The sequence below is a fragment of the Phoca vitulina genome, unplaced genomic scaffold (assembly GCF_004348235.1).
Source record: "Phoca vitulina isolate PV1807 unplaced genomic scaffold, GSC_HSeal_1.0 scaffold22, whole genome shotgun sequence".
NCBI lineage: Eukaryota > Metazoa > Chordata > Mammalia > Carnivora > Phocidae > Phoca > Phoca vitulina.
In genome coordinates, this window is record NW_022589725.1 from 39,098,410 (window position 1) to 39,117,113 (window position 18,704).

The 18,704-nt window shown below is 39.9% G+C and overlaps 1 protein-coding gene across 23 annotated transcripts in view; it reads left to right on the forward strand.

Moving 5' to 3' along the window:
- Positions 1–83: 83 nt before the first annotated feature.
- Positions 84–18,704, forward strand: part of MAP4K4 (mitogen-activated protein kinase kinase kinase kinase 4) — a 191,377-nt gene continuing 172,756 nt past the window's right edge. For all 23 annotated transcript variants that reach the window (XM_032419509.1, XM_032419514.1, XM_032419518.1 and 20 more), the window contains exons 1-2: positions 84–318; positions 669–734. In XM_032419509.1, coding sequence (XP_032275400.1) covers positions 262–318; positions 669–734 — 123 coding nt within the window. In that variant the 5' untranslated portion in view covers positions 84–261. The remainder of the gene's footprint in view (positions 319–668; positions 735–18,704) is intronic.

Below are 18,704 nucleotides of genomic sequence, written 5' to 3' on the forward strand. Positions count from 1 at the left end.
GGGGGCCTGACGGCCGCCCCGCGCCATGGTGTGAGCGCCGCCGCCCCGCGCACGCTCCGTCCGCCCTCCGCGCGCGGCCCGGGCCGGCCGAGAACCGCGACCAGCCCGCCGCCGCCGCCACCGCTCCCGGCCTCGCGAGGCGGAGTCCCGGCCGCCAGCTCCCGTGCGAGGAGGCGCCGTCGGCGGCCTGGCCTGTGACGGAAATAAATAGAGAAACAGATATATTATTGGTACTATTTTGTTTGGTGGCAAAAAGGGAAAATGGCGAACGACTCCCCTGCAAAAAGTCTGGTGGACATCGACCTCTCCTCCCTGCGGGTGAGTGGCCACGACGGGCCCCGCCGCGGGCGCGCCGGGAGCGGGGAGCCGGGGCCGCGCCCTGGTCCGCCGGGCGCTCGGGCGCCGCCGCGGGCAGAGCCTCGGGCGCGGCGGCCCCTTTGTCTGCCTGCGTCGGCATGTGCGGGGCGGCGGGGCGCGACCCTCCGCCGACGCCCCCACCCCGCCGCGCCCCGCGCCCCCCGCGCCCCGGGCGCGGCCTCGGGCGCTGGGGGACCGCGCGGGAGGAAGCCCGCCCGGTTTGCAGTCGCCCTTTATCTCCAACTGCCCCGCTTTATTTATTCATTGTTGTGCTGCTTTTAAATTCTAACCCCTCCCCTCCTCTTCTCTAGGATCCTGCTGGGATTTTTGAGCTGGTGGAAGTGGTTGGAAATGGCACCTATGGACAAGTCTATAAGGTCGGTGTGAGGCGCCGTCTTTGTTTCCCGTGGCACGTTGAAACTTCTCGTTGGGGGACGAGGAGAAGAGTGATAAACACGCTGCTGACTGGAGGCCACGCCACTTGGCCAAACTTGGGAAAGGGGTTTCGCCTTGCAGTCCCTCTCTTTTAAAACAGGAGCTTATATTCAGGGTGGCCTTAAAAGACCTCATTTCCTGGCTTTGAGATAAGGAAATAAGCTACACTCTTAGGCATGCACTTTTCTTCAGTAAAATGGGAAAACATTTTTTTCATAAGGCGACCTTAATTTTTCGTTTTCCCCAATTCCGGCCTTCTGAGTTTGTGTGTCTTAATTAAAATTCAGTATAGGCAGGCCTGGCCTATGATTATCCTAAACCACTGCCTTGGCCTTCTTGAAAATTGTCCTCGTGTTGCCTCGTTCTAATGTTTGCAAAGTGCTTAAGGTGAGGAGTTTGGTGTTACCTGGGACTGCTTCTTAACTTTATCATACATGCTGCTGATGGATACATACATATTTTGGGGAAACAGGGAGGGGTGTGTGTTTGGGCACCAGGAGCAGGAAGAATTACAGCATGAAGATTATAAAATCTGAATTCCAGGAATAACCTGTTTGACAGGTGTGTAATTGAAACAGATGAGGGAGAGCGAGGAGTCAAGAGGATGCCCAGATTTCACACCCACCCCAGGCCTGTCTCTTTTTTTAACACCCGCCTCCCAACGGTAAATGAAACTAACAAATCTGGAGACTATGAGTCTACTCTGAGTAGCTGACACCTGATGTGACTAACAGTGCTGTTCATTTTATTCAGAGCACATTCTAGAGCTTCTGAAAGAGCTGTAGGTAATGGAGGCGCAGGCCTTGAAGATTTCAAACAGAATGTTAAATTTCCCCTGTCCTGATTTATTTCTTATTGCTAAACTTTTTCTAAAAGTAATCTGCACTGGTGGTGTTTTCTGGCTGTTAGAGTGGATACAAGGGGCTAGAAAAAAAATATCTTATGAACAGGGCTTTGTGGTTCACCATGAAGAATTGTCATTGTCTCATTAGAAATGGAGGGAGGGGGTTGGAAGCTGACTATAGACATTTTCTTAGGCCAAATTAAGTGTGGATCCTATTGTCTCTTTTATGCTTTATGAATAGGGTTTATCTATCCCTTGAACGCCTCTCCCCAGCTCCAACTTCCCCTGGCCTGGGCTGTGTACCGGGCTGTGTACCCGCCTGTGCTCTGAACTTGAGTCAGTATTCTTAGGTGATCTCAAGTGAATTAGCATGTGTTTTGTTGGTTAACTGTTGGGGCCGGGGCCAGATTTTTGAATTTGAAAGGAAGCCCTGTTAACTCAGCCTGCTGGGCTCAACTGAATTTGGAAGCCTTTGGAAAATTTTGGAAAAGATTGTGTTGCAACTCACTGAGTGGCCTGGTAACTGGCTCTAAGACATTCTCCCCAGCCCCAGTGTTTGTTTAAGCCCCAGTCGTTTTTTTCTAACCCAGTTTTTCTGGCCAAATCTAAGTGGTGAGTGTACTCTTCCAAGTGAGTTAGCCAAAGCTTGTTTTTGACCTGGTTACACAGTAGTTGGATTGTTTGTATCTTCCTCGGTCAGCATGGATGGATGTGAAGGGTAGTGAAGTGAACTAGAAGCCAGCAGTCCATTTTTAAACCATACGAAGAAAGAAAGAATGAAACCTGAATGTGTACTAAGTGGCTTTAAGAGGTGGGAGTTCTTTATGGTAACAGTTTGGGCAGGTTCATTGTTAAATTTTTTCCCCCTCTTCATTTCCTTTGGTTACACCCCTCCTTCCCCCAAGCTTTTGAAATAGATTTGCTGAGCGGTGCAGTTGGGAAGCATTTGGGATACTGGCCGTGACACAGCTCTCTGACTACAAAGTCTGCACAGTTGAGAAGAAATTCTCAAATTATGCAAACCTAACAAATTAAGAAATCTGTGCAAAAGTGGCATACACATATACAAAATAGTGCCTGAGGTTTTGCTCATCAGCAGTTCGATTTCATTCTGTAAGATTTCAAGCATATACACTAAATAGTGCCTAGATTTTGCTCACCAGCAGTTCTATTTTATTCTGTAAGATTTCAAGCATACACAAGGAGAGAGAGATCACCCAATTTAACAGTTAATCAGCACATGACTGATCTGGTTTCATTTACAGTCTTTCTCCGTTAGTATTTTAAGGTTAAAGCCTAGATACCATTTCACCCATAAATACTTAAGTATGTATCGTTTTTGTTTTTCAGATAATCACAGTGCCATTCTGACACCTAAAAAGTTAATTCCATAGTATCAAATATTCAGTCTTAAGGTTTTCCTGATTTTTCATAGATGTTTTCTTACATCACAATATGAACTGATACTGGGAAGTTCAGTCTTGGTAGATGGTAGAAATAGGAGAAGCATTTAACATCTCCATTTGCGTCTCCCTTTCAATGTCTAATTTCTAGAATGATTTATATTATGCAGAGGAGTTTATTTAGGATTTGTTGGCATGGTTTGCATGTGGTGGTTTGGGGATTAGATTATTAATATTAGCATTTATTTATTACTAAACATCCACTAGTGTGAATAGCATCTGAGTTGGGAAAATATTTGTGATAACTTGTTTATAAAGAAGCTTTTTTCTTAACATAAATTCAGGTAAAATACCTTTAAGCTTGAACAACCTGTAGCCCGCCTTTGTTTCATTGCTATATCTTCTATTTTCTGTTTTTTCTATGAGCTTTTTATTTTTTAGTGATTGTGGTTGCTTATTTTGAGAAGGCTGTATTTATGTGAGGCGAGTGAGTAAAAAGAGGGAGTTTTCTGGGTTTTGCTGTTTATGAAAGTGACTTTTTTAGGGGGTGGTTTATAATTTTCTCTATCGTTGACAAAATTGGTAAATAGTCTGGGTATAGTTGAACAGTATATAACTATCTTTAAATATTTAAAAAATTTTTTTTTAAGGATTTTATTATTTATTTGACAGAGAGACAGAGAGAGGGAACACAAGCAGGGGGAGTGGGAGAGGGAGAGGCAGGCTCCCTGCTGAGCAGGGAGCCCCATACGAGCTCTATCCTAGGACCCTGGGATCATGACCTGAGCGGAAGGCAGATGCCCAACGACTGAGCCACCCAGGCACCCCTGCGAACAGTGTATAACTATCTTAAAGAAAAGAGTTGAAACACAGAATATGTCCTATTCAGAGAAGTATATTTTTTGCATTAGGTTTCTTAGGGATCACTGGGAAGAATGCTCATAAATTAAAACTTAAGAAAAATATTGTGAATTTCAGTTTACAAGGTTTCATTCAGAATACCATTTATAAAAAAGTGTTTATAAGGTGATCTTGTGCATGTTAAGTAAATCTAGTGAATTTTAATTATTTTCATCAAAGGGGGACAGTGACTGTTTAAAAAACAAAACCAGAAAAAATGTTGGTTTTTGTGTTATATTGGGTTTTATTATTTTTATATTATATATAATATTTTTAATATTTATTTGACCATTTTTGTTTTTTCCTTGGGGTTATGGTTACCCTGTTATTTTGTATTTTGTAAGCATACAGTGACTGGTGTTCCAAATGTCTTGACTAGGAGAAGGAAAATCCTACATCTGGAAAGGTACTGTAGGTAGTGAGAGGGGAAGTTAGGGAGTTTAGAATCCAGCAGGTGCAATGTCTGGGGTCAGGACTTGCTCACAGGAAGGATGGATGCCTTTTTTGAGAACTGAGCATCTTGACCCTGTCTGACCCTGTCTTTGGAGGGTAGGCTGTAAACCTTGAAAGTTGAGGAGGAGAGTACTCTGGGCCTAAAGATCGTAAGCAGAAGCAACACTGAGAGTTTGTTGCCGTTTAGGGCATGGTGCTAAGGCTGACCCCCTCATTACTGAAGAAAGGGCAGGAGGGGTGTGTGTGACAGAAGGGCTGAGGGTGACCTCTTTGGGAATGACAGGAAGTTTAGGCAGTAGTGGGCATCTGGGGAGAGATTATTTGTTCGTGAGTTAAGGAGAGATGAGCATTGAGGGATCATTGAAGATTTTGTTGGGTTTGGAGACCCCTGGGAGTAAGAAACCTGATTAGATGATCTTTGGGGAAGGAGCAGGTAAGATGGTTGGCCTAGGACAATGGTCCAGAAGAGAGGAGGTGAAGGCTGGGGCAGGGTAGTAGCAGTGGCGGTAGAGAGGAATGTTGGGCTGGATTCTTGGACATTCTTCCTTGCTGAGGTCAACCTGCTAAATTCATTCTCTGCAGGCTTTGGTGTGGCCCTTTAAATGGGTACACTGTTTGCCCACTGGATTAGGAGGAGCCTTGGGATCTGTGAAAGTGCTAAAATTACTTCCGATTGCTCAGCAATAAAGTGCTGTATAAATTGTGTGGCTTTTAAAAATCATTAGTCTAACATTTTGGATCAAACACTTAAACTTTTTTGAGGGGCTTCTCTAAATGTTATCCCTTAAGTGTAGCATCTATTTTTCTTAACTAGAGGTAAAGACATCCAGTGGGGCAAAATGAATTTTGAGGAACTAAATGTTTTCATTACGAGGAGGATTGACTTGCCACTGAATGGCATGTACAGACTTGTTCTGAGACATAGGGCTCCTTCATGCTAGAAGAATTCTGGACTTGGGTAAGGTGGGAGGAAGCCAACCCCGTTGAACATGTATTGGTGTGTAGCTCTCCTAAAAGATACCAGCCCTAAATTTCCCAAACTCTTCAATTAAATAAAATCATAAAGTAAAAGCCTAACAAAATCCAACCACCAGATAAAATCCTACTCATGGTGGTTTTAAAATTTCTTAGAAACTTTCTAATAAATATTCATTTGCATAGCTGCAAACTTGTAGTTTTGCCTTTTTTTTTTTTTAACCAGTTTTGGATATATGTATATTTCTACATATTGAGATAATCCAAAAGTATTATCTGGGGGCACTTTTGGTGCAGTGTGTGTGTTTGTAGATTTTGTGGACTGATACTAGCAGGGCAAAGACTTTGAAGTAATACATCCTACTTTTGAAATAATGCATCCCTGAACAAGTGTGCTAATAAGCCAAGGAATAATCATCTAAGGCGTTTCATTCCCAGGGAACTAAAAATATTATAAACTGGAGATGGATGCTTTTACATGAATTTCATCCATGGTCTTTTATTTTGTTTCTTTGCTTTATTAGTAAATACTTGGTCATCTTGCTTAAGCCAAGAGATTGCCTACTCTTAAGGCATCAGATGTTTTCCATCTATTGAGCTGTTTTAAGTTTATGATCCCTGTGCTTCCTATCATTAGTATCAGTCCTTTCATTTTTCTATATTCCATCATTTTTAAAATTGGTAGAGAGCAATAGGATATTTAAATAACTGCACAAGTGTACCGCTTTCAGGCCCGGTTTGTCCAGACACTGAAGCACAACTGTTGACCAGAGGGCAGCCCTAATATGTGATAACCTGGAAGACTCACTCTCCATCTTATATATGGGTCTATTATGGACCTTGTACACAAGTGCAGACCCCATGACAGTTGACTGTATTAGAGGCAAGGGCTTATTTCACAGTAAGTTCTTAAAATCAAACAGTACTTATTTAGAATTTCTGATAATTTTAAGGGTTGAAACAATTTTAGGTCACCATCTTACCTTGTGAAATCAGTGCTTTAAAAACTTTCATAGAGGGGCGCCTGGGTGGCTCAGTCGTCAAGCGTCTGCTTTCGGCTCAGGTCATGATCCCAGGGTCCTGGGATCGAGCCCCGCATCGGGCTCTCTGCTCCGCAGGAAGCCTGCTTCTCCCTCTCCCACTGCCCCTGCTTGTGTTCCCTCTCTCGCTGTGTCTCTCTCTGTCAAATAAATAAATAAAATCTTTAAAATAAAAAAAAATAATAAAATAAAAACTTTCGTAGATAGTGATCGCAGATCATCTGATTAACTACTTGCAGGTAATTGCTTTGAATAGTTACTACAAACAGATTTTTCATGAATTCAAGTTGGTTTCTTATAATACTAGTGTGAATTATGAGTGTTAAAGTATTAAAATATATTTAATATTTAATTTGGGACCAATTTATGATCAGGGGTAGAGATTTCCAAGTGCTTATTTAGCTTTTGGAAGATTTGGTTGGCAGTTATTTTGTTCTCATAACATGATAACACCAGAGTTGAATCAAGATAAATATATGGAGGGATGGCTAGGAGGAGAAGGGAGAAGGCCAGGTGATGTATTGCCAGTGACCAGTGTGGCAGCCATATGCTCTTAGGTTTTATAGTGCTATACGACTGTTCACCGGAAAGAATATGATATTCTGTTAGGCTGATTCAGTAATAAAAGTCCACTGGCATTATTCAGAAGAGAAGTGATGTGGGAGGCACTGAGTTGGGAGGCAGTTTTTTCATTATTTATTTGACAGAGACACAGCGAGAGAGGGAACACAAGCAGGGGGAGTGGGAGAGGGAGAAGCAGGCTTCCTGCCAAGTGGGGAGCCCGATGTGGGGCTCGATCCCAGGACTCTGGGACCATAACCTGAGCCGAAGGCAGACGCTTAACGACTGAGCCACCCAGGCGCCCCTGGAGGCAGTTTTTTCTATGAGAGTTTCAAAAGAAAGGGTAGAATGATAAGTTTTAGGACTTTTGGAAACCCTGACATCTGTGTGGTATTATGAGGAACTTAGAACTAAGTTGGGGAGACAGATGCAAAATGATTAACCATAAAGGGCTGGTTTCATGCCACTTCCAGTTCTCATTGCGCTCTTGCCCAAACTGGGCCCTGGGCACTGCTCTGCATGTTGGGTATATATACAGTGGTGAACGAAGCAGGCAGTTGGCTTACCCTCAAGGAACTCAGGAAGGACGGGGGGGATGGGCACAAAATGCCAAGCATGTGATATGCACTCTAAATCCAGTAATGTCTCTGTCTCCCCAGGTCCTCCGCCCAGCATACTTACATTCAGACACAGCACATGCACTAGGGCATGAACTGGCTCAGACTTCAAGTGCGCTTTTTCAGCCTCAGAGGGCTTCTTTGTCCTGTAAAATACAGTACAAACAAATGACTAGAAAAGTGAAAGGAGAAAGTAGACACACAAATACCAGCCTAAGTCTTTTTATTATTAGAATGAAAAGCCATAATGTTACATTGTTAAATTGCTATAAAAATTTTTACAGTTTTTCTCGGTTTCTGAAATTATCTCCTTGTGTACCCTAGTCAGCAGACCACACTTTGAGGAGCACTGAACTGGCAGGATTGATTCTGGGCTCAGGGCTCTTCATGAGCCTCTGGGTTGATCTGCTGCATCAGCAAGCTGGAGAATTGGGGCCATTGTCCAAGCCTAGCAGGTGTTCTCCCACCCTGGAGAAGGAGGGAGCCCAGAGCACATGCTGCCCACAGTTTGGTGCTTAATTTGCCTTTGAGCCCTGGGGCATTGTAACTATCCCAGATAGGGCCCGATGCTGACAAATTATCCTATTAAATTTAAATAATGGAAAAAACCGCACACTTTTACATTATGACTTAAAAAGTTTATTTTCGTTTTATGATAAATAGGGCTTTAAGAACCTATCGAAGTTATGAATGCATGTGGTTGCAGCCAAATGGTACCGAAGTTCTCCTATCAGACCTTGGAGTTTTCCTGTTCCCAAGAGGGCATCTATTTTCAGTTTTTAGTTGCCATCTCTGAAATTTACTTCCATATTTTTAAATTCTGTGCTCATGTGGCTATTTCTTGATTTATCAGTTTTATGCATTTCTTGACTTACTGTAATAGTAGTTACAGTTGTTGAACTACGGTTTTTGAACTTCTGTAGTAGTCGAAGATTAGCTCTTAAACTCACCTCCTCTCTTACATGAGTACGTATATCATAATTTTGGGTTAAGATGATAATTGTTTATATTATCGTGACTATGTAAATACCATTTATCTCTGAGCCGCGCAGTCTAATATGATAATATTTCCTTTTTTAAACATCCCTTCCCCCTTACATTGACATACTTTTTCATTCGCTTAGTTTTCTGTATACCTGTGATTACTTTCTCCCCCATATGCCCTAAAAGATACATCAAATGCCCAGCAAAGTTAATCCTTTATCAACAGTTTTTCCAAACACTTAAATACATCAGATGATTTTTTGTTTCAGATAACCTATTGATTCTACTTTTTTTTTTCTCTCAGGAGTTACCTCAGAGCTGGCCAGGTATGGTTGCCCCTTAGACCTGGTGCATAACTGTTCCCTTGGATCATTTCTGTTTCCTGGATATGATAGTCTTCTTTTTGGATTTGCTACCTTATTTTTCTGAAGCACATCCTCTAGTAGCTTTATAAGAAAGGGTGCATGGCATGTAAAGGTTTGAAGTCCTTGAATGGCTGAAAATGTCTTTATTTTTCATTTGCATTGGATTTTTATATAATCTGGTAGAAAATATTCTAGGTTAAACATCCATTTTTCCCTTGGAATTTTAAGACATTGCTGTTTTGTTTGAGTGTGATCTGTTTTATTTTTTTATTTTTATTTTTTTTAAAGATTTCATTTCTTTATTTAAAATTTTTTTTTTTTTTTAAAGATTTTTTTTTTTTATTTATTTGAGAGAGAGAGAATGAGAGACAGAGAGCATGAGAGGGAGGAGGGGAGTACGGGGAGTCTGCTTCTCCCTGCTGAGCAGGGAGCCCGATGCGGGACTCGATCCCGGGACTCCAGGATCATGACCCGAGCCGAAGGCAGTCGCCCAACCAACTGAGCCACCCAGGCGCCCTATTTCTTTATTTTAGAGAGAGAGACAGAGATGGAGGGAGAGAGAGTGGGAGCAGGGAGGAGAGGGAGAAGCATCTCCCAGCTGAGCAGGAAGCCCAACATGGGGCTCGATCCTAGGACCCCGGGACCACGACCTGAGCCGAAGGCAGACACCCAACCGACTGAGCCACCCAGGCGCCCCTGAGTGTGATCTGTTTTAGAGAAGCTTTTAGGATTTTCTATTTATTCCTGGTGTTCTTAGATTTTATGAGTATCGTTCGTTGTCATTCACTGTTCTGAGTACTTAATTAATTCTTTTTATCTGGAGATGTCCTTTTTTTCCCTGGGAAATATTTTTGTTCTCCCCTCCAACTTCTCTGTTTTCTCTTTCTGGAAGTTTTCTTAGTCACCTCTTCAGTTTATTTTCTTATCTTCTCCTGTACTTTTTTTTAGGGGGCGTCTTTTTGCTCTATTATTATGAGATGTCTTTGACTTACACATTTCAATATTTCTATTGGGTTTTTAACTTTATCATATTTTTAATTTATATGAGCAGCCCTCTTTCATACCTTTTTTTGGTTTTTAACTGCATGTAATCTCCTGTGGATATATGTCATCTATCTGAGGGTATTGAGTATAGGTTTTTTTTGTTATGTTGGTTTTGTTGTTTTCTTGTGCTTGTGCATTTTCTTCTGTTTTTTCCAGATTTTATTTTTCCTGTTTATTTTGGTCTCTTTGATACTAAAGATTTTCCTTAAGTGCCTGGAGATTCGTGACTCTGCTCATATTTAAGAGTAAGGCACTAGAAGTGAATTGGAGGCTCAGTGTGTATGGGTAGGTGGCTGTTGACTGGTGGTACTTAAGTGTAGGGAGGGCAGGTGGGGATCAGTATGTTCTCATGGATGGGGAACCCCACCTCTTGATACCTGTGGATCTTTTCTTTGGGTTCAGTTTCTCTAAGAAGAACACTCAGAGGCCTTTCCTGCCTAGGGCCTATCCATCTGTTTATTGGACTTCTGGGGTTCAGGGTGGAGGAATGAGGCTGGAGTTCCTGCAGTCTAATATCTTAACTTTTCAAGCCTGTGCCTAGCACTATGTCTCAAGTCCTCTCATCTGGAGCATTTGTCCTTTAGTTTCTTCAGAGACTAGACCTCTGGTTTCTTATGTGTATGGTGTGATGTGAAATAGTCACCAGACTGTGAGATTGAGAAAGAGGTTCTGGGGTATTCAGTCACTAAATACCAGTGCTCTGGATTTTATTAGTCATGTACTTTATACTTCGTGATATGAGTTGCTTCCAAATGATGATCTTCTCAGGGTTCTGTGGGGGTGTATTGCCTCACTTGGTGTCCTGAAGCAGGCACTTAGGTTGTACTGTTTTCCTCTTTACTAAGTGAATTACCTTTCCTTCCATTTTTAGCTGTCAAAACCTGATAGAAATGATTTTGCTGTCATCTCTTCCCCTTTGTCTCTTTATTCTTCTGTTTACCTTACAGTCATTTTCATGGGAATTAACCCTCATGACTCATGTGATCAGTCCACCAGATTAGAAGTTAACTAGTTTTATCTTTGATTTTAAACTTACCTTTGATTTTAAAACTACAGTTTACTGAGGTATTTGCTACTTTTTGTCCAGAACAACAACAACAGCAATAACAATATTGAAAACAGTGCCTTAGTGCATGACCTCTGGACTGATACTTGATTTGGGAGATGCCAGCCCAGGGAGGTGATGATGAGGAGGGGAAGTGAGGCAAGGTGCAGAGCAGTGCACTGTTACATGTATCATGAGGCTTGCTGCTTGCTGAAGAGATAGAAGTTTGTTCAGTGGGTTTATTTGGGTTTTTTTGACAGCTTTCTTGAGGTACATTTTAATATATGAAATTCACCCAATTCAAGCTTAGATTTCAATGATTTTTAGTAAATTTGCCTATTGGTACAACCATCACCACAGGTCATTATTAGGATACTTTCATACCCTACCGGGGTCCCTCATACGCATATACAGTTAATCCCTATTCCAGCCCAGAGCCCTAGACAACCACTTACCTATTTTCTGCCTCTATAAATTTGCCTTTTTTGAACATTTCATATAAATGGAATCATACAGTGTATAGTCTCTGGCGTCTGTTTACTTTTACTTTGCATAATGCTTTTGAGGTTCATCTGCACTACTAAGTATGGTATTTGTTCCTTTTTATTGCTGAATGGTTTTCCAGTGTATGGATAATGCTGCGTTTTGTCTGTCTGTTCACCAGTTGATAGGCGTTTTTGGGGTTTCTAGTTTCTGGCTGTTGTGAGTATGCATTCAGCAGGTGTTTTGGCCTGGCACCCTGGACTTGTTCAGAAGAGCTATACAATGGGATTGCACCTTGGAGCCTTATGTAGAATGGGGTAGGGATTTACCTGCCTGGGTCTTCCCATTTCTCAGCAGTATAGCCAAACACTTCCTATGACCCTGTGTATCTGTCTGCTTCCCTGAAGCCTGTACCTTCCCCACTCTCATTATTAGTTATCCCTGGGTTTAAGTCATTTCTTTAAACATGAGTACAGTTTCTTATCTCTGTAAAGACAAACTGTTCACTATCAGTGAGGTCATTGGTAACAAGAACCAGGCTAAACCAGTTTTTCCTTCTCACTCTTTTTTGAGGGGATTCCAATGTGCAATAGCCAGCCCATTTGCCATGTGATGCTAAAGACAGGAGTGTTCTTTTATCTTGGGCGGAAGCTATTGACTCGCCATGATTTAAAAACAAAACAAAACAAAACAGAATCTATTATCTTTGGCCAGAGGATGTATACCAAATTAAATATAAGTGATTTGTTATGTCATAAGGGAAAATATGAGTAATCATGTGATTTGCTTCAAGTGTACCTTTTAGAGTATTTTTCTCATTTTTTATTCTACATACTTTTATGATATCTTTTATTAGGGATTTATGCATTAAAATAAAATTAATTAAATTTAATAATGTATATTTTTTGGAAATCCTTGGGCTTAGAGCTTTCATTCTTATCTGCTTATGATAGTAACAGAATACTGTTGACTACAAGACCCTTTCCCCCTACCCCCAAATCAGGTTTTCTGAGACTCTCTGTATGTAACTGCTGTGTAGTTTTATGATTATTCTGTTTTGAGATCTCAGGTCAAAGACTGAATATTACTTGAGTTCGGGCTGTACCTCCCAGGGACATACAATTTATTATTATAGGGATCCCAGGTTAGGCACTGAGTATTGCCTGAGGTTGAGGATGTGCATTCAGGTGATGCACAGTTCATCAGATGTATTCATTCCCCTGCTAAGGGCATGCCTTAATTCCAAGGTCTTTCCTCTTTGAACTTCGCATATTAGAGCATTCTATTATCTCTATATACATACAGTCTTTCATCCATTCTTGTTGCTCCTTCCCTTAATTCACAGGAAAAACTTGTGCATGTTTACTTTTTACCCTTCAGTGATTTGAGGGTTCAGTATCTGTTTTGTGTTTCATTGCCTGTAGATAATTTTGCGCCTGCTCTGCTAGGCATGATTCCTTTCAATCATTTATTACTCAAGTACTTAAGGCATACAGGGTATGTGCCAGGCACCATGTGGGGCTTGCTCACTGGTGACAGTGAACAAGGAGAGCAGTTAGTCAGCTTATGTTCTTGTGGAGCACATAGCAAGCAAGCAATTTTAAGAAGATGATAATTGCAGATGGGGAAGAGCAGGGCTTATGGGAGTGTATAGCTAAGCTGGATCTGATAAAGTAGATATGGTTATGTATACAATGAAGTTTTATGATTTAAATTCAGATTCTCTGGGTGAGGCATAGATGGGTGAGGAGCAAAGAACAGTGGGCTTACTTTTCCATGGAGCTGATGACTCATCATCTTGGTTAATAGAACTTTGAATAAAGATAGGAAGGGGTGTATTCCATTGATTATGGTAATTGCTGGCCCCTTTTAGTTTGCCTTGAGCCATCTGTCTCTTGGGAGACCTTGCATCCTACATCTGCTGCTGTTTTTGGTTTTCATTATTTTTCATATTTAACCCCTGTTAACAGTTAGGGGTTATCTGCTTATCCATTTAGTACCCTCAACATCCCCATACGAGAGGTAGGGTGGAGAAGGGGCTCTCATCGGACCTCTCAAAGTATCTTGTGAGCAGCATCCGGAATAATATCTGGAATATTTGGTGAATGGATGGCCCCGAGTAGGCCACATTGTGCCCTACACTGTACACATAGGAGAGACTACTTTATTCAGCTGCTGGTCCTCCCCTTGATCTTAAGGCTGAAAACAACCTCTGTAAAATAGGAACAATGGTGTGCAGCTTTGTGATATTCAGATAGTTTTAAGCAAGTTTCTGGAGTTCGGGTTATACAAGGAAATGATTTAAAAGATGAAGTTTTGGGGCGCCTGGGTGGCTCAGTCGTTAAGCGTCTGCCTTTGGCTCGGGTCATGATCCCAGGGTCCTGGGATCGAGCCCCACATCGGGCTTTCTGCTCAGCAGGAAGCCTGCTTCTCCCTGTCCCACTCCCACTGCTTGTGTTCCCTCTCTCACTGTGTCTCTCTCTGTCAAATAAATGAATAAAATCTTAAAAAAAAAAAAAAAAGATGAAGTTTTGCATTTCTTTTCAGGTGTTACGTATTTGCTTTTTGATAATATAGACAAAAGATAATTTTCTTTTCCAGAGCCTCCTGAGTAAAATGGTTTTGTGGGCTTTTTTTTGAAAATAATTTAATATCAAGTGAAATATTTCTAACCTTTCACTAATCATACTGGAAAAAAGGACTTTTTAATTATTGATGCCGTCAAGGTGTGAAATTCTTTTTATTTTATTTAAGCAAGGCCTCTGTCAGTCATCAGCCCCAAGATTGAATTAGACATTTTATTAGTTTCCTATTCAATTAGCTGAAAATATATATTCTCTTTTTTACTTATTATATGAAAAAGGTGATTTAAAATCCTAAATTTTATATGTAATTTTTTTCCTTGACCTTTAATTTTATTCTCTGTTTCATTTCTTTCTGCCTCTCAGTATTGAGGACTTGGTCTCATTGGTGGCTTCTTTTTCCCGTTTTGCTGCTTTCTTTTGGAATAATTGAGTGTTTTTATGATCCCGTTTTCTGGTTTATTAGCTTTAACTTCTATTTGTATTGTTTTATAGGTTGCTTTAAGGTTTATAGTACACACTTTTCACCTATCACAGTTTACCTTCAAGTGATAGGTACTTCATGTATAATGTAAGAACATTATAGTAATATCACTTTCATTCTCCTTCCTGGCCTTATAGTATTTTTGTTATACATTTTACTTTTATATATGTTATAAGTCTTAACATATGTTGGTGTTGTTTTGTTTAAACAGTCAACTGTCTTTTGTTATTTATTTTTTGTCAACTATCTTTTAAAAAGATATAAATAGTAAGAATAAAACCCTTATACTTGTACCCATGTGGTTAACATTTCTGGTACTCTTCATTCCTTGTGTAGATCTATATTTCTCTCTGGTACCATTTTCCTTCTGTCTGAAGGACTTTATCTTTTTTTTGTAGTACTGGTCTGTTGGTGATGCATTCTTTCAGGTTTGTATATCTGAAAACTTTTTTTGAGCCTTCATTTTGGAAGATATTTTTGCTCCATATAGAATTCTCGGTTGCTGGGTTCTTTTCTCTTCTTTTCTTTCTTTCGGATGTTACTCCATAGTCTTCTCACTTGCATTGTTTCTATTGAGAAATCTGCTGTCCTTGTTATGTTCCTTTGTGTATATATATACATGTCATTTTTTTCTGATTTTTAAGATTTTCCCTTTACCCCTGGTTTTGAGTGGCTTGATTGTGATGTGTCTTGATGTACTTTCTTCACATTTCTTGTGGTTGCGGTTTGTGAATTTCTTGGATCAGTGGGTTTGGAGGTTTCATCAAATTTGGAAAATCTTTGGCTAGTATTTCTTCAGTTTTGTTTTGTTTTGTTTTCCACCTCCCTTCTCTCTTCTTAGGCTTGGGAACTCCCATTACATGTTTACAAGTCCACTTGAAGTCTCACAGCTCACTGATGCATTTTCTTTTTTCCTTTTTGGGCTTCATTTTGGCTGGTTTCTTCTGCTGTGCTGTTAATTAAGTTTTCTTCTTCACTGTTGATTCTGCCGTTAATCCCATCCAGTGTATTTTTCATCTCAGATGTTGTATTTTTCATCTTGAGAAGATTTGGGTCTTTAAAAAAATATTTTTGAGGTCTCTACTTAACTTTTCAAACATATGGGATACAGTTATAATACCTATTTTAATGTCCTTGTCTGTAATTCTAATATCTGTGTCAGTAATTCTAATATCTGTGTCAGTATTGAATTAGTTTCAATAGATTTTTCTCATTTTCGTTATGTGTTTCTGTCTGATAACCTTTGAGTGGATACATTATAAATTTTACCTTGTTGGGTGCTGGTATTTTTGTATGCCTATAAAGTATCCTTGAGCTCTTTCCTGGGGGTGCATTTAAATTACATGGGAATAATTTGGTCCTTTTGTGTCTTGCTTTTATGATTTTTGTCCAGGAGTTCTGGAGCAGTGGTCAGTCTATTGCTAATTACGCCCCACTGCTTAGGCAAGTCCTTTCTGATACTGCTTAATTCCCCATGATACATGAGTTTTTCCATTTGTTTTGTGGAACAAGTACTTTTCCCATCGCTGTGTGAGCACCTGCATTGTTCCTTCTAATCCTTTTGAATAGTTTTCTTTTTTCTCTCCCAGCCTTGGGTAGTTTTCTTAAGATCAGCTGGAGTTGATCATAACTTGGCTGAATATGTAGGGATCCCTCTGCAGAGCTTGGCAGTTCTCTTTTTTTGTGTGTGCAGCTCTCATCTCCGGTACCCTCACCTGGAACTCTAGGTACCTTGGTCTACCTAGAGTCCATGCTCCTTCTCCTCAGCTAAGGGGGCCTGCTGGGCTCTGCTTGGGTTTCCTCTCCTTGTGCCATGCCCTAAAACTTTGTAAAGGGAGTAAGTTCAGGGAATCCTGTGGCTTACCTCATTTGTTTCGTGTCTCTCAGGGATCACTATCCTCCATTGCTTCGTGTCTAGTTTCTTGAAAACCAAAATTTTCATGAATTATGTATGGGTTTGTTTTGGTTGTTTTCAATAGAAAGGTAATTCCAGTCCCTGTTAACTCCATCTTGGCCAGAAGTGGAAGTCCAGTGATAGGTCTAGTCTTTCTGTCTATTCACTATTCATTCATTATGAGACATCAGCAACATGGCAAACTGTGGAAACAACTCTTCTCCCTTTTCTGATAGGTGTAGTGGGGCATAGGAGGGGAACAACATTGAACATGGGATTTTAAAAACATCATTTAAAAAAAATTTATTGAGATACAGTTCACATACCATTTAATTCACCCATTTAAAGTGTACAATTCAGTAGCTTTTAGCATAGTCACAGAGTTGTGCAATCATAGCCACATTTTAGAACACCTTCATCACTAAAAAGAAACCCATTACCACAATCCTCCTATGACTACCTCTCTCACTTCCCTCACCTAATGCCACAGGTTACCACTAATTTTCTGTCTTTATGAATTTAGTTATTCTAGACATTTCATATAAATGGAAAGAAAACAGTATGTGTTTTGTGACTGGCTTAATTCACTTAGCATGTTTTCAAGGTTCATCCGTGTTGTATGCATTGGTACTTCATTTCTTTTTATTGCAGAGTAATATTCCATTGTATAGATATACCATATTTTATCTCTTAATCAATTGATGGGCATGTTGATTGTTTTTACTTTTGGGCTTTTAGGAATAATGCTGCTATGAACATTTTTATACAAGTTTTTGTGTAGACTGTTTTTATATCTCTTGGGTACATATCTGGGAGTGGAATTACTTGGTCCTGTGAACTCTGTCTAACCTTTAAAGGACCTGCTAGACTATTTTCAAAGCAACTGTAATATTTTACATTCCCACCAGCAGTGTATGAAGGTTTCAGTTTCTTCACTTCCTTTCCAATACTTGTAGTTATCTGTGTTTTTGATTGTAGCCATCCTGATGATATCTCATTTTGGTGTTTTTAATGTGCATTTCTCTGATGACTAAGGATATTCAGGATCTTTTCATATGCTTGTTCACCATGTGAATTTCTTCTTTGGAGAAATGGTTATTCAGATCCTTTGCACATTTTAAAATTGTGTTGTTATTTTAATATTTGAGTTTTAAAAGTTTATGTATTCTGGATACAAGTCCTTTGCCAGGACTTGTTTTTCTCCCATTCTTTGAGTTGACTTTTTTCCTTTCTTGATGCTCTCCTTTGAAGCACAATAGCTTTTAATTTTGAGTAAGTCCAATTTGTCTATTTGTTTTGTTGCTTGTGCTTTTGGTGTCATATCTAGGAAACCACTGCTTAAGCCAAGGTTATGAAGATTTACTTCTGTGTTTTCTTTTAAGCTTTATAGTTTTAGCTCTTATATTTTAGTTCTTTGATCTGTTTTGAATTGATTTTTGTACATGATGAGAAGCAGGGATACAATTTCATTCATTTGCATGTGAATATCCAGTTATCCCAGCACCATTTGTTGAAAGGACTATTTTCCCATTCATTTGTTTTGGTACACTTGTTGAAAACCACTTGACCTTCAATTGGAGGGTTTCTGAGCTCTTTGAAATTTCTGGACTCTTAATTCTATTCTCTTGATCTCTGTTTATCCTATACTAGTACCACACTGTCTTGACTACTGTAGCTTTGTAGTAAGTTTGAAATTGGGAAGTGAGTCCTCCAGCTTTGTTCTTCAAAATACGTATTGATTTTGTTAATCTTTTTACTAATCACTGACCCTTAGCACATACTTGGAAGGAGGAAGCTTTTTTTGTGATTGCCAAACATTTTGTGAATGGAATGAACTCCTCTCATGATTAAAAGCTTTAATGTTTTGCAGATTAATATCTATTCATACATATGTCTATTATCATACAGATAGTAGGGTTCCCTACTTCGAAGCACATATTTGTGAGAGAGCAACTAGAGATACTCCTGAATCCTCTTACTCTTGCAAGCGCATTAAGGAATAATCTGATGATGATTCTTCCAGAATCTTAATGACCCTATAAATTAAATACCATATAGCACAAAAGAGGAAAAAATAAAAAAATCTAAGGAACCAAGCCAAGATATCTAGATGTAAAATAAATCTACCTAGATTTTTTTATCATTTGTTACAAAAATTTCATGGTAAAAAGTTTATATACGTAGGTAGCATACCTATCATTTATCAGGAAAGTATAGGGAAATAATGTTCTTTAAGGA